The 14,842-nt window shown below is 44.1% G+C and overlaps 1 protein-coding gene across 1 annotated transcript in view; it reads right to left on the bottom strand.

Annotated features, from left to right (window-relative positions):
* Positions 1-14,766, bottom strand: part of LOC106593499 (phospholipid-transporting ATPase ABCA3) — a 109,620-nt gene extending 94,854 nt beyond the window's left edge. The window contains exons 1-2 of the mRNA XM_045715660.2: positions 14,469-14,766; positions 5,626-5,720 (exon numbers count right to left, since the gene is read on the bottom strand). Of these exons, the coding sequence (XP_045571616.1) occupies positions 5,626-5,679 (54 nt within the window). The 5' untranslated portion in view covers positions 5,680-5,720; positions 14,469-14,766. The remainder of the gene's footprint in view (positions 1-5,625; positions 5,721-14,468) is intronic.
* Positions 14,767-14,842: the final 76 nt, after the last annotated feature.

The raw sequence follows: 14,842 nt of genomic DNA, 5'->3' as shown, positions 1-14,842 counted from the left end.
GGGTTCATAGGCAGCATTCCTCCTCCTACAAACACGGCGAGTTGAGTTGATGCCAAAGAGCTCCATTTTGGTCTCATCTGACCACAGCACTTTCACCCAGTTGTCCTCTGAATCATTCAGATGTTCATTGGCAAACTTCAGATGGGCATGTACAGTGCCTTGCGAAAGTATTCGGCCCCCTTGAACTTTTCGACCTTTTGGCACATTTCAGGCTTCAAACATAAAGATATAAAACTGTAATTTTTTGTGAAGAATCAACAACAAGTGGGACAAAATTATGAAGTGGAATGAAATTTATTGGATATTTCAAACTTTAACAAATAAAAAACGGAAAAATTGGCCGTGCAAAATTATTCAGCCCCTTTACTTTCAGTGCAGCAAACTCTCTCCAGAAGTTCAGTGAGGATCTCTGAATGATCCAATGTTGACCTAAATGACTAATGATGATAAATATAATCCACCTGTGTGTAATCAAGTCTCCGTATAAATGCACCTGCTCTGTGATAGTCTCAGAGGTCCGTTTAAAGCGCAGAGAGCATCATGAAGAACAAGGAACACACCAGGCAGGTCCGAGATACTGTTGTGGAGAAGTTTAAAGCCGGATTTGGATACAAAAAGATTTCCCAAGCTTTAAACATCCCAAGGAGCACTGTGCAAGCGATAATATTGAAATGGAAGGAGTATCAGACCACTGCAAATCTACGAAGACCCGGCCGTCCCTCTAAACTTTCAGCTCATACAAGGAGAAGACTGATCAGAGATGCAGCCAAGAGGCCCATGATCACTCTGGATGAACTGCAGAGATCTACAGCTGAGGTGGGAGACTCTGTCCATAGGACAACAATCAGTCGTATACTGCACAAATCTGGCCTTTATGGAAGAGTGGCAAGAAGAAAGCCATTTCTTAAAGATATCCATGAAAAGTGTTGTTTAAAGTTTGCCACTAGCCACCTGGGAGACACACCAAACATGTGGAAGAAGGTGCTCTGGTCAGATGAAACCAAAATCGAACTTTTTGGCAACAATGCAAAACGTTATGTTTGGCGTAAAAGCAACACAGCTCATCACCCTGAACACACCATCCCCACTGTCAAACATGGTGGTGGCAGCATCATGGTTTGGGCCTGCTTTTCTTCAGCAGGGGCAGGGAAGATGGTTAAAATTGATGGGAAGATGGAGTCAAATACAGGACCATTCTGGAAGAAAACCTGATGGAGTCTGCAAAAGACCTGAGACTGGGACGGAGATTTGTCTTCCAACAAGACAATGATCCAAAACATAAAGCAAAATCTACAGTGGAATGGTTCACAAATAAACATATCCAGGTGTTAGAATGGCCAAGTCAAAGTCCAGACCTGAATCCAATCGAGAATCTGTGGAAAGAACTGAAAACTGCTGTTCACAAACGCTCTCCATCCAACCTCACTGAGCTCGAGCTGTTTTGCAAGGAGGAATGGGCAAAAATGTCAGTCTCTCGATGTGCAAAACTGATAGAGAAATACCCCAAGCGACTTACAGCTGTAATCGCAGCAAAAGGTGGCGCTACAAAGTATTAACTTAAGGGGGCTGAATAATTTAGCACGCCCAATTTTTCTGTTTTTTATTTGTTAAAAAAGTTTGAAATATCCAATAAATTTCGTTCCACTTCATGATTGTGTCCCACTTGTTGTTGATTCTTCACAAAAAAATTACAGTTTTATATCTTTATGTTTGAAGCCTGAAATGTGGCAAAAGGTCGAAAAGTTCAAGGGGGCCGAATACTTTCGCAAGGCACTGTATATGTGCTTTCTTGAGCAGGGGGATCTTGTGTGCGCTGCAGGATTTCAGTCCTTCACGGTGTAGTGTGTTACCAATTGTTTTCTTGGTGACTATGGTCCCAGCTGCCTTGAGATCATTGACAAGATCCTCCCGTGTAGTTCTGGGCTGATTCCTCACCGTTCTCATGATCATTGCAACTCCACGAGGTGAGATCTTGCATGGAGCCCCAGGCCGAGGGAGATTGACAGTTCTTTTGTGTTTCTTCCATTTGCGAATAATTGCACCAACTGTTGTCACCTTCTCACCAAGCTGCTTGGCGATGGTCTTGTAGCCCATTCCAGCCTTGTGTAGGTCTACAATCTTGTCCCTGACATCCTTGGAGAGCTCTTTGGTCTTGGCCATGGTGGAGAGTTTGGAATCTGATTGATTGATTGCTTCTGTGGACAGGTGTCTTTTATACAGGTAAGAAACTGAGATTAGGAGCACTCCCTTTAAGAGTGTGCTCCTAATCTCAGCTCGTTACCTGTATAAAAGACACCTGGGAGCCAGAAATCTTTCTGATTGAGAGGGGGTCAAATACTTATTTCCCTCATTAAAATGCAAATCAATTTATAACATTTTTGACAAGCGTTTTTCTGGATTTTTTTGTTGTTATTCTGTCTCTCACTGTTCAAATAAACCTACCATTAAAATTATAGACTGATCATTTCTTTGTCAGTGGGCAAATGTACAAAATCAGCAGGGGATCAAATACTTTTTTCCCCTCACTGTATGTACTTTAGGGTCTGTATTAACAATAGTCAGCTAACTATGTACTTTAACAATAGTCTCACAATAGGTGTTCGGATTTTTCGTTATTTAGCCCTCCGAAAAGGCTCACCAGGAAGCACACAATGTCATGACTCGTGTTTTGTCCTTAATTTTATTTTAAATCAAATGACCACAGGTCATAAACCAACGGGCTGTGTGCTCCTGATGATTGTCTGCGGTCAAGTGATTACCAGGTGCTGTAATTTAAGTCTCTAGTGAAGCTGCGCATGCGCACATAACGTAACATATCTGAGCATCTAAGAAACTTAAAGAAATCACTCGTTCCCCATTTAATTGAACACATCAGACCCATTTGCTTCTCTTTTATCTATACATTTTTTTTTTTCCTCTTTTCCTGAGTGAGCTAGAAGTCTCAACAATAGGAGTGCTAATATAGGATAAATGTTGCCTTTTAGATCTAAAGGAATACTATTACATAGACAGAGTTTCACCTGATCCAAGATCAGCACTCCTACTACTCCACCTACTCTGAGATCATTTTTGAATACAGACTTTGACCCACTGTGACCCTCACAGAGCAGTTCTCTCTGGGTCAATCCCTGGTATGAACCTCACATGCACTCTGCAGTGTCTCTGTGATGGGGCCAAGATAGAGATCCTTTTCCTGCCTGGGCTCAATGGAGTCTCCAGGAGTGTGGGTTAATGGTAATGAAACAACAATCTTAAAAGGGAGGCAGAAAGCAGGAAATGGAAGCAACTACACACACTAACACACACACTAACACGAGGAACTGTGGTGTGACATTGTCGTGTGTGTGTGTGTTTCATTGTGCAACCACCCTCCCAGATTTGGGAAGGGTTTTGACTAAGTCTTTGATATGAGAGCCATTGTGAAGAGCTATCGTTAATAAACAGCCCAAACTACTGTGAAACAAACCCAAACACACCAGCACGTCTTATATACACACACACAAGAAAGACTACAGAAGTGTATTTACTTACCATTCAATTCAATCTTTCATCAGTGAATAAATATCCCAGCCCAATGTGTTTCACCACCTCCGGTTTCAATGCAGCATGATGCTTGGCGATATATCAAGACTGAGGGTCGTCAGAGATACCTTTCAGGGGCCGTATTCATAGAGAGTCTCAAAGTAGGAGTGCTGATCTAAGATCAGGTCCATGTAATCTTATGTATTACTATTGAAAAGGCTAAACTGATCCTAGATCATCACTCCTACTCTGAGACACTTTACAAATACAGGCCCAGGATTTGTGAAAGGACAAAGCTTGGATAGGTGGCTATATCAAAACATCCCATATTAAATCACTCACAACAGTCGTTTAAAGAACTGGTCAATTCATCCACACCATGGAACCTAGGGGTTACCATGAAACCTAGGGGTTACCATGAAACCTAGGGGTTACCATGAAACCTAGGGGTTACCATGAAACCTAGTGGATACCATGAAACCTAGGGGTTACAGTGGTGGGATGGCAAAGTTACCATTTCAATATATCATTTGGAAAACAAAAGACCGCAGGGTACTTTTTGACCTCCACCTTAACACGTTTCAGTGTAACAACAACGTGACAGCCAAGACACGCACCAGGCTCTCATATCCCATCGCTAACCTCTAAATTAACTTGTCACATGATAAATCAATGTTGGAGACAGAGCTGGGGTCAATTCGAATTGAAGTGAGGAAGTACACTGAAATTCCAATTCAGGAATAGAAAACATTTGCATATATTATCAATAATTTCTCATTTAAATGAAAAGCTACTTCAAAAGTTTTAAATTGAAACACTTCCTGAATTGACTTAATTTATCTGCAAACTAGACTGGTCCCAGATCTGTTTGTGCTATCATGCTAACTCCTTGTAACTCATTGTCTTGACAAACAATACATGCACTCATCTCCCCCCGTCTTGACTACTGCAACTTCCTACTCTCAGTATCAACTTAAGCTCCCTCCATAAGCTTCAAATGGTTCAAAACTCTGCAGCCCGACTCCTCACCCACAATCCTGGCAGCATATCACCCATGTCCTCCGTAAACTCCACTGGTTCCCTGTCTCCCAACGCATTGATTACAAGATCCTCCTTCTGACCTACAAAGCCCTTCACCACCTTAACCCCCCTTACATCTCAGACCTTCTCCCCTACCAACCCATACACGCACTCTGTTCCACCACTGCAGGCCACCTTGTCATCCCCAGGTCGAAGCTAAAGAGCTTCAGCAACAGGCCTTCTCCAGGGTTGCTCCTAGGCTCTGGAATTCCCTCCCTTCAGTCCACTATCGAACCCTAAACCAGTTTTGTATACAACCCCAACCCCTCACCCTAAACCAGTTTTGTATACAACCCCAATCCCGCCCCTTACCCTAAACCAGTTTTGTATACAACCACAATCCCACCCCTTATCCTAAACCAGGTTTGTATCCAAATCCCAACCCTCCCCATACACTGAAACATCATACTCTTTACCTTCTTTGAGCCAACCCCTCTCTTTATTCATGTTTTTGTTAAGTCTGATGTCTTCACTCCTGTTTTTTGTTTTTCTTAAAATTGTAAAGTGACGTTGGGTCCTTGAAAAGCAATATATAAGTCCTATGTATTATTATTAGTATTATTATTATTAAATAGTACTGTACACATTTCATTCTCTGCAAAGTACAACTCACAATAAAGTTATAGATCTTATTCAGATGGATAACTGTAGCTACCCCTTGAACATTTACATTCAATATCCCCTAAACCACCCACCTGCTGAAGTCGGTTCTCCCCACACCACCCACCTGCTGAAGTCGGTTCTCCCCACACCACACCACCCACCTGCTGAAGTCGGTTCTCCCCACACCACACCACCCACCTGCTGAAGTCGGTTCTCCCCACACCACACCACCCACCTGCTGAAGTCGGTTCTCCCCACACCACACCACCCACCTGCTGAAGTCGGTTCTCCCCACACCACACCACCCACCTGCTGAAGTCGGTTCTCCCCACACCACACCACCCACCTGCTGAAGTCAGTTCTCCCCACACCACACCACCCACCTGCTGAAGTCAGTTCTCCCCACACCACACCACCCACCTGCTGAAGGTAGTTCTTCCACAATAGTAATCCAAACTGGCGTGCTATCGCCATTTAGACAGGAGACTGGAGACAGACCAGAACTACAGCAGGACCTGGACAGACAAAAAGAGAAATGTTCAGTTAATACATTTATCTGGTTCTGAACTGGGCTTATCTATGTATTTGGTGTGTTGACGGAAATTTGCCAGGGCCTGTACTTGAGCAATCCTACCAAACACAGTTGTTCCACAGAGGTTTTCACCTACAGATAACCATCATTTCATAATGTAAACAAAGAAAATCAAACTAGCAAAAAAGAGAACTGAAACTGGATGTTTCTCTGCTCGGTATTTGCATAGACTGTACATATCAAACACAATCAGAAAACATAATTCCGGGTTCTGCAAAAGGAATTTGAAGTGGGGAAAGAGAAACACTGTCTGAGTCTGACAACTGGGGAATGATGACTTTGAGCTCAATGGAGGACATGAGAAGAGAGGGTGAGAAGAAACGCAAGAGAAGAAAACACTAAGCAAAAAGTATACTGTTGACAAGCGCTCACCAAACCAGTTGAACCTAGTTTGTTAAGTGAGTGTTGACAGGACATGCTTGTTTAAATGTTTTCGGACTGCCTCCACAGAGTAGGCCTATGACAGGCAAACAGACAGGAAAAAGGTTATAATATACCAATTCAATGGAATGTTGAGAAAATTGGGATGAACTATGGGTGTTCAGACACCATTAAGAAGAACAACCCCACACACCTATCACACCCATCTAAAATAACATGTCTTCATCCCTTCAACAGGGCTGTAGTGGAGCAGGTCGAGAGCTTCAAGTTCCTCGGTGTCCACATCACTAAGGAATTAACATTGTCCACACACAGCAACACAGTCGTGAAGAGGGCACAACAACGCCTCTTCCCCCTCAGGAGGCTGAAAAGATATGACCATGGGCCCTCACATCCTCAAAAAGTTATACAGCTGCATCATTGAGAGCATCCTGACTGGCTGCATCACCGATTGGCATCCGACCGCAAGGCGCTACAGAGGATAGTGCGGATGGCCCAGTACATCACAGGGGCCAAGCTCCCTGTCATCCAGGACCACTATACCAGGCGGTGTCAGAGGAAGGCCCTAGAAATTGTCAAAGACCACAGCCACCCAAGCCATAGACTTCACTCTGCTACCGTATGGCAAGCAGTACCGAAGCGCCAAGTCTGGGACCAAAAGGTCGCAGGGTGTTTCCTCCGACACATTGGTGTGGCTAGCTTCCAGATTAAGCGGTCATTGTGTTAAAAAGCAGTACGCTTGTTGGGTCGTGTTTAGGGGGACCCATGGCTCTCGACCTTCGCCTCTCGAGAGTCCGTACGGGAGTCGCAGCGATGAGACTGTAGCTACCAATTGGATACCAAAAAAATTGGGTAGAAAAACACTTTCACACATGCTGCCGCTACTCTGTTTATTATCTATCCTGATTGCCTAGTCACTTTTACCCCTACCCACATGTAAATACGGTATTAACTCAATTACCTTGTAACTCTGCACATTGACTCAGTACCAGTACTCCTTGTAAACTCAGCAAAAAAAGAAACGTCCTCTCACTGTCAACTGCGTTTATTTTCACTAACTTAACATAAATATTTGTATGAACATAAGATTCAACAACAAAAGTAACAGTCAGTATCTGGTGTGTCCATCAGCTGCATTAAGTACTGCTGTGCATCTCCTCCTCATGGACTGCACCAGATTTGCCAGTTCTTGCTGTGAGATGTTACCCCACTCTTCCACCAAGGCACCTGCAAGTTCCCAGACATTGCTGGGGGGGAATGGCCCTAGCCCTCACCCTCCGATCCAACAGGTCCCAGACGTGCTCAATGGGATTGAGATCGGGGCTCTTCGCTGGCCATGGCAGAACACTGACATTCCTGTCTTGCAGGAAATCACACACAGAATGAACAGTATGGCTGGTGGCATTGTCATGCTGTAGGGTCATGTCAGGATGAGCCTGCAGGAAGAGTACCACATGAGGGAGGAAGATGTCTTCCCTGTAACGCACAGCGTTGAGTAGAGGTCGACCGATTATGATTTTTCAACGCCGATACCGATTATTGGAGGACCCCAAAAAAAGCCGGTACCGATTAATCAGACAATTTTTTTATTTATATTAATGACAATTACAACAATACTGAATGAACACTTATTTTAACTTAATATAATACATCAATAAAATCAATTTAGCCTCAAATAAATAATGAAACATGTTCAATATGGTTTAAATAATGCAAAAACAAAGTGTTGGAGAAGAAAGTAAAAGTGCAATATGTGCCATGTAAAAAAGCTAACGTTTAATTTCCTTGCTCAGAACATGAGAACATATGAAAGCTGGTGGTTCCTTTTAACATGAGTCTTCAATATTCCCAGGTAAGATGTTTTAGGTTGTAGTTATTATAGGAATTATAGGACTATTTCTCTCTATACGATTTGTATTTCATATACCTTTGACTATTGGATGTTCTTATAGGCACTTTAGTATTGCCAGTGTAACAGTATAGCTTCCGTCCCTCTCCTCGCTCCTACCTGGGCTTGAACCAGGAACACATTGACAACAGCCACCCTCGAAGCAGCGCTACCCATGCAGAGTAAGGGGAACAACCACTCCAAGTCTCAGAGCGAGTGACGTTTGAAACTCTATTAGCGCGCACCCGGCTAACTAGCTAGCCATTTCATATCGGTTACATCAGCCTCATCTTGGGAGTTGACAGGCTTGAAGTCAAACAGCGCAATGCATTGCGAAGGGCTGCTGGCAAAACGCACAAAAGTGCTGTTTTGTATGAATGCTTATGAGCCTGCTGCTGCCTACCACCGCTCAGTCAGACTGCTAAATCAAATCATAGACTTAATTATAACATAATAACACACATAAATACGAGCCTTAGGTCATTAATATGGTCGAATCCAGAAACTATCATCTCGAAAACAAAACGTTTTTCCTGTCAGTGAAATACGGAACCGTTACGTATTTTATCTAACGGATGGCATCCCTAAGTCTAAATATTCCTGTTACATTGCCCAACCTTCAATGTTATGTCATAATTACGTAAAATTCTGGCAAATTAGTTCGCAACGAGCCAGGCGGCCCAAACTGTTGCATATACCCTGACTCTGCGTGCAATGAACGCTAGAGATGTGACACAATTTCATGTTAGAAGGCAATATTAGCTAAATATGCAGGTTTAAAAATATATACTTGTTTGTTGATTTTAAAGAAAGGTATTGATGTTTATGGTTAGGTACATTGGTGCAACGACAGTGCTTTTTTCACAAATGCGCTTGTTAAATCAACACCCGTTTGGCGAAGTAGGCTATGATTCAATGATAAATTGACAACTCATCCAGAACGCCGCAGCCCGTCTGGTGTTCAACCTTCCCAGGTTCTCTCACGTCACCCCGCTCCTCCGCTCTCTCCACTGGCTTCCTGTTGAAGCTCGCATCCGCTACAAGACCATGGTGCTTGCCTACGGAGCTGTGAGGGGAACGGCACCTCCGTACCTTCAGGCTCTGATCAGGCCCTACACCCAAACAAGGGCACTCCGTTCATCCACCTCTGGCCTGCTCGCCTCCCTACCTCTGAGGAAGCACAGTTCCCGCTCAGCCCAGTCAAAACTGTTCGCTGCTCTGGCACCCCAATGGTGGAACAAGCTCCCTCACGACGCCAGGACAGCGGAGTCAATCACCACCTTCCGGAGACACCTGAAACCCCCACCTCTTTAAGGAATACCTAGGATAGGATAAAGTAATCCTTCTAACCCCCCCCCCCACCCTTAAAAGATTTAGATGCACTATTGTAAAGTGGTTGTTCCACTGAATATCATAAGGTGAATCCACCAATTTGTAAGTCGCTCTGGATAAGAGCGTCTGCTAAATGACTTAAATGTAAATGTAATAAAATAACAGGCAACGCATCGATTATATGCAACGCAGGACACGTTAGATAAACTAGTAATATCATCAACCATGTGTAGTTAACTAGTGATTATGTTAAGATTGATAGTTTTTTTATAAGATAAGTTTAATGCTAGCTAGCAACTTACCTTGGCTTCTTGCTGCCCTCGCGTAACAGGTAGTCAGCCTGCCATGCAGGCTCCTCGTGGAGTGCAATGTAAGGCAGGTGGTTAGAGCGTTGGACTGGTAACCAGAAGGTTGCAAAAACGAATCCCCCCTGAACAAGGGAGTTAACCCCCGTTCCTAGGCCGTCATTGAAAATAAGAATGTGTTCTTAATCTGACTTGACTAGTTAAATAAAGGTGTACAAAAAAAAAAATATACAATTTTTTTTTTACAAAAACGGCGGCCAAAAATACCGATGACCTATTGTTATGAAAGCTTGAAATCGGCCCCAATTAATCGGCCATTCCAATTAATCGGTCGACCTCTAGCGTTGAGATTGCAGACAATGACAACAAGCTCAGTCCGATGATGCTGTGACACACCGCGCCAGATCATGACGGACCCTCCACCTCCAAATCGATCCCGCTCTAGAGTACAGGCCTCGGTGTAACGCTCATCCCTGCGACGATAAACGTAAATCCGACCATCACCCTTGGTGAGACAAAACTGCGACTCGTCAGTGAAGAGCACTTTTTTCCAGTCCTGTCTGGTCCAGCGACGGTTGGTTTGTGCCCATAGGCGACGTTGTTGCCGGTGATGTCTGGTGAGGACCTGCCTTACAACAGGCCTACAAGCCCTCAGTCCAGCCTCTCTAAGCCTATTGCGGACAGTCTGAGCACTGATGGAGGGATTGTGCATTCCTGGTGTAACTCAGGCAGTTGTTGTTGCCATCCTGTACCTGTCCCGCAGGTGTGATGTTCGGATGTATCGATCCTGTGCAGGTGTTGTTACACGTAGTCTGCCACTGCGAGGTCGATCAGCTGTCCGTCCTGTCTCCCTGAAGCGCCATCTTACACCCTGACTACACCGCTCGCGTCACGTGCACGAAGGTGGAAAATACATTTTGAAATCTATATTATTCAATTATTGCACCCTCACTGCTCGCGAGCATCTGCATTGCCAAGGGCTAAAATAGAAGTCAGTTCTATTTGTGACGCAGATCGTGCTGCAAGTCCTGCCTCTCCCATCTCCTCATTGGTTTATAGAAGGAGATACCTACGTGCCATCTCCTCATTGGTTATAACCACGTGGGTGATTGAAAGACGAACTGTGTTGTCGGTCGTCGTGGTAATACTATGAAAGTTTAGATGCCAATCACCATATAAGTTCAAAGATGAAAAAGCCTGGAAGGAGGAGCGATGACTAGAAACGATTCGGTTGGCCGTTTTATGCGTGGATTAATTGTCGGAGTAGAGGACCTTGTGCATTTCAGGTAAAATAATAACTCAATGTTTATATCCCAGGACAAATTAGCTAATTAGCAACAGCAAGCTAGCTAAAAAGGACAAATTAGCTAGCAAGTGCAAGCTAGTTAGCTAAATTGCCATAAATGTTTAATTATTTTCGGCCTGTCCCCAAATCGACGTAATTGGTTCAGAGTTTGTTTTGATATTTTAACCTGTGTGTTGTGATCGCGTTTGGTGTGGAGGGACAAAATACATTTATGCACGATGGCGCACGCGCGCAGCTGGTTTGGTTTCCGTCCCACAGTACAGACATTGCAATTTATTGCCCTGGCCACATCTGCAGTCCTCTTGCCTCCTTGCAGCATGCCTAAGGCACATTCACGCAGATGAGCAGTGACCCTGGGCATCTTTCTTGTGGTGTTTTTCAGAGTCAGTAGAAAGGCCTCTTTAGTGTCCTCGATTTTCATAACTGTGACCTTAATTGCCTACCGTCTGTAAGCTGTTAGTGTCTTAACGACCGTTCCACAGATGCATGTTCATTAATTGTTTATGGTTCATTGAACAAGCATGGGAAGCAGTGTTTAAACCCTTTACAATGGAGATCTGTGAAGTTATTTGGATTTTTATGAATTATCTTTGAAAGACATGGTCCTGAAAAAGGGACATTTCTTTTTTTGCTGAGTTTATATAGCCTCGTTATTGTGTTACAATTTTTTTTATTTGCTAATTCTCTTACTTTTTAACTCTGCATTGTTGGGAAAGGGCTCGTAAGTAAGCATTTCAGGGTAAAGTCTACAGCTGTTGTATTCGGAGCATGTGAACAATAACATTTGATTGGATTTGATTCTGGTGTTTGGCCGTCCTTAGCTATTATACAGTTTTCATACTATCGTGACACGAAACGCACTGTTCCGGCAACTACATAATACATACAAAAGTATGCAGACATCCCTGCAAATGAGTGGATTCGGCTATTTTAGTCACACCCGTTGCTCACCGGTATATAAAATCAAGCACACAGCCATGCAATCTCCATAAACAAACATGACAGTAGAATGGCCTTACTGAAGAGCTCAGTGACTTTCAACATGGCACAATCATAGGATGCCACCTTTCCAACAAGTCAGTTGGTCAAATTTCTGCCCTCCTAGATCTGCCTCGGCCAACTGTAAGTGCTGTTATTGTGAAGTGGAAACGTCTAGGAGCAACAAAGGCTCAGCCACGAAGTGGTAGGCCACACAAGCTCACAGAATGGGACCGTTCGGTCTTCGGTTGCAACACTCACTACTGAGTTCCGACCTGCCTCTGGAAGCAACGTCAGCACAAGAACTGTTCGTCGGGAGCTTCATGAAATGGGTTTCCATGGCCAAGCAGCCGCACACAAGCTTAAGATCATCATGTGCAATGCCAAGCGTTGACTGGAGTGGTGTAAAGCTCGCCGCCATTGAACTCTGGAGCATTAGAAACGCATTCGCTGGAATGATGAATCAAGCTTCACCATCTGGCAGTCCGACAGACGAATCTGGTTTTGGCGGATGCCAGGAGAACGCTACGTGCCCCAATGCATAGTGCCAACTGTAAAGTCTGGGGCTGTTATTCATGGTTTGTGCTAGGCACCTTTGGGATGAATTGGAATGCCGACTGCGAGCCAGACCTAATCACCCAACATCAGTGCCCGACCACACCAATTCTTGTGGCTGAATGGAAGCAAGTCCCCGCAGCAATGTTCCAACATCTAGTGGAAAGCCTTCCCAGAAGAGTGGAGGCTGTTATAGCAGCAAAGGGGGGACCAACTCCATATTTATGCTGATGATTATGGAATGAGATGTTCAACGAGCAGGTGTCCACAAAGTTTTGGTCATGTAGTGTATGTTATTTTACCCATTTTTCTCCCCAATTTCGTGGTATCCAATTGGTAGTTACAGTCTTGTCCCTTTGCTGCAACCCCCTGTACGGACTCGGGAGAGGCGAAGGTCAAAAGCTGTGCTTCCTCCGAAACACAACCCAGCCAGTGTGTCGGAGGAAACACTGTACACCTGGCGACTGTGTCAGCATGCACTGCGCCCGGCCCACTACAGGAGTCACTAGTGCGCAATGGGACAAGAACATCCCCGCCGGCCAAACCCTCCTCTAACCCGGACGACGCTGGGCCAATTGTGCGCCGCCCCATGAGTCTCCCGGTCACGGCCGGCTGTGACAGAGCCTGAACTCGAACCAGGATCTCTAGTGGCACAGCTAGCACTTCGATTGCAGTGCCTTACACCACTACGTCACTCGGGAGGCGCTTGTAGTGTATGTTTGATGCAGAACTGGGCCAGTGCAGCACAGCTTGGCTCAGCCCGGCTGCACTCGGCGGTGTAAAAAGGGTATTATCCAGTTGTGAGCCATACCCTTTCCTGTCAATCTACTTCAATGGCCCTGAAACTGTGTTTCAACAGCCTTGGAGAGCAACAATAAACAGTCTGCTGTGGACAGATGACAACCGTCATGCGCCGGTCATATCACCACTACATTCACTGTGTGTGAAGGCAAGGCAGGTCATTTCCTTTTGAAATATAAGGCATCTCTATCCTCAGTTGCTATAAATCTGATTACGTCTTTCTGTTTAGACAAAGGGACTGCTGTTGTGATTGGCCTCAAAGAAATAGGGTCCCTCTGTTTAAGGGTAGATATAAACAACAATCAACCCTTGTATTTCTTGCCAATAGTCAGTGTGTCTTCTTGTGTAACGTGCGGAGGGTCACATCATAATAATAATAATAATAATAATAATAGTTAATTGGGTGGGTGAGGAAGGTAGGGAATAAAACTGTCTCTGAGGCAGTGTCTTCATGCTAAAGTTAATGTGCTGAAGATCTAATTAAAGACGAATGTATGATAGAAAAAGCAGTGGCATTAATCTCAAAGATGAATGCATCTCTTTCATGGCCTAATATTAGACCCAAATTCATTTAAATCAACAAATACTCTGTCTAAACTCTAGAATTAAGCTATTAATGTTTCATTTTAAATCATTGTATAAGGGTTAGATAAAGGACATTACCTGCGGAAGACACATTTCAACTGAATGCCTTCATCTGTACAACTGAATACGTATCCCCCTTTCCCTTTCATGCATTTACAAATGCAATACTGATGCAGTTAGATTATATACGACTTGTCGTTCATGTGAAATTTGAACGTCAGTTTCTGACTAAACTAAGCTAAACATTCAAGTGATGTTGGTCTTGATATGAACATCATAGATGTAACGCAAATATTACGTCTGTATTTTTCATAGAAATTACGCCCTCCTGTCTTCACCGTTATTGGTCCAACCGAATTATTTGGCCTAAATGATTGGACAAACGACAATCCCCGATACTGATGAAGCAGGTCCAAAACAAATAATTCCCCCTAATAACGTTTGCTTTATGATATTTCATTTATTTTAGTCTCAGAACAACTATTAAAAACAGTTTTATGAAACCCTTATTGAATCATTCCAAATGCAAGGCAACCTTACCTCATAAAAGCAAGGCTCGGTATGTGAACTTCATGGGCTGTCCTTAGTCAGCGTATACAATTCCTCCTTTTTAAAACGATGGCTTTACATGTCCTCTCCGTTTACTTTCGACTCAACACCCGAGGTTGCGTTTGTTAGGCTGTGGATGTGTGCAGTTGACAGCCCTGTGTATTTTACTCAGTAAATGCCAGTTAGGGAGGCGATGACATTGCACCAGACACAGTGAAAGGCCGAATTCATTGTGCAAATCCAGATACAATCGTCAACAGATGCAATCACGTGGCCTGATCCTGTCTAACGTCACGTGACCCTACACCAGCTGTGTGGGGGGTTTTGGCTGTCCGGGACGTCCCAATGATCCCGAATAGCAATAA

The sequence above is a fragment of the Salmo salar genome, chromosome 03, assembly GCF_965601325.2.
Source record: "Salmo salar chromosome 03, fSalSal1, whole genome shotgun sequence".
Lineage (NCBI taxonomy): Eukaryota > Metazoa > Chordata > Actinopteri > Salmoniformes > Salmonidae > Salmo > Salmo salar.
The sequence above is the reverse complement of the archived record's forward strand: the minus strand, read 5'-3'. Positions and strand labels throughout refer to the sequence as shown.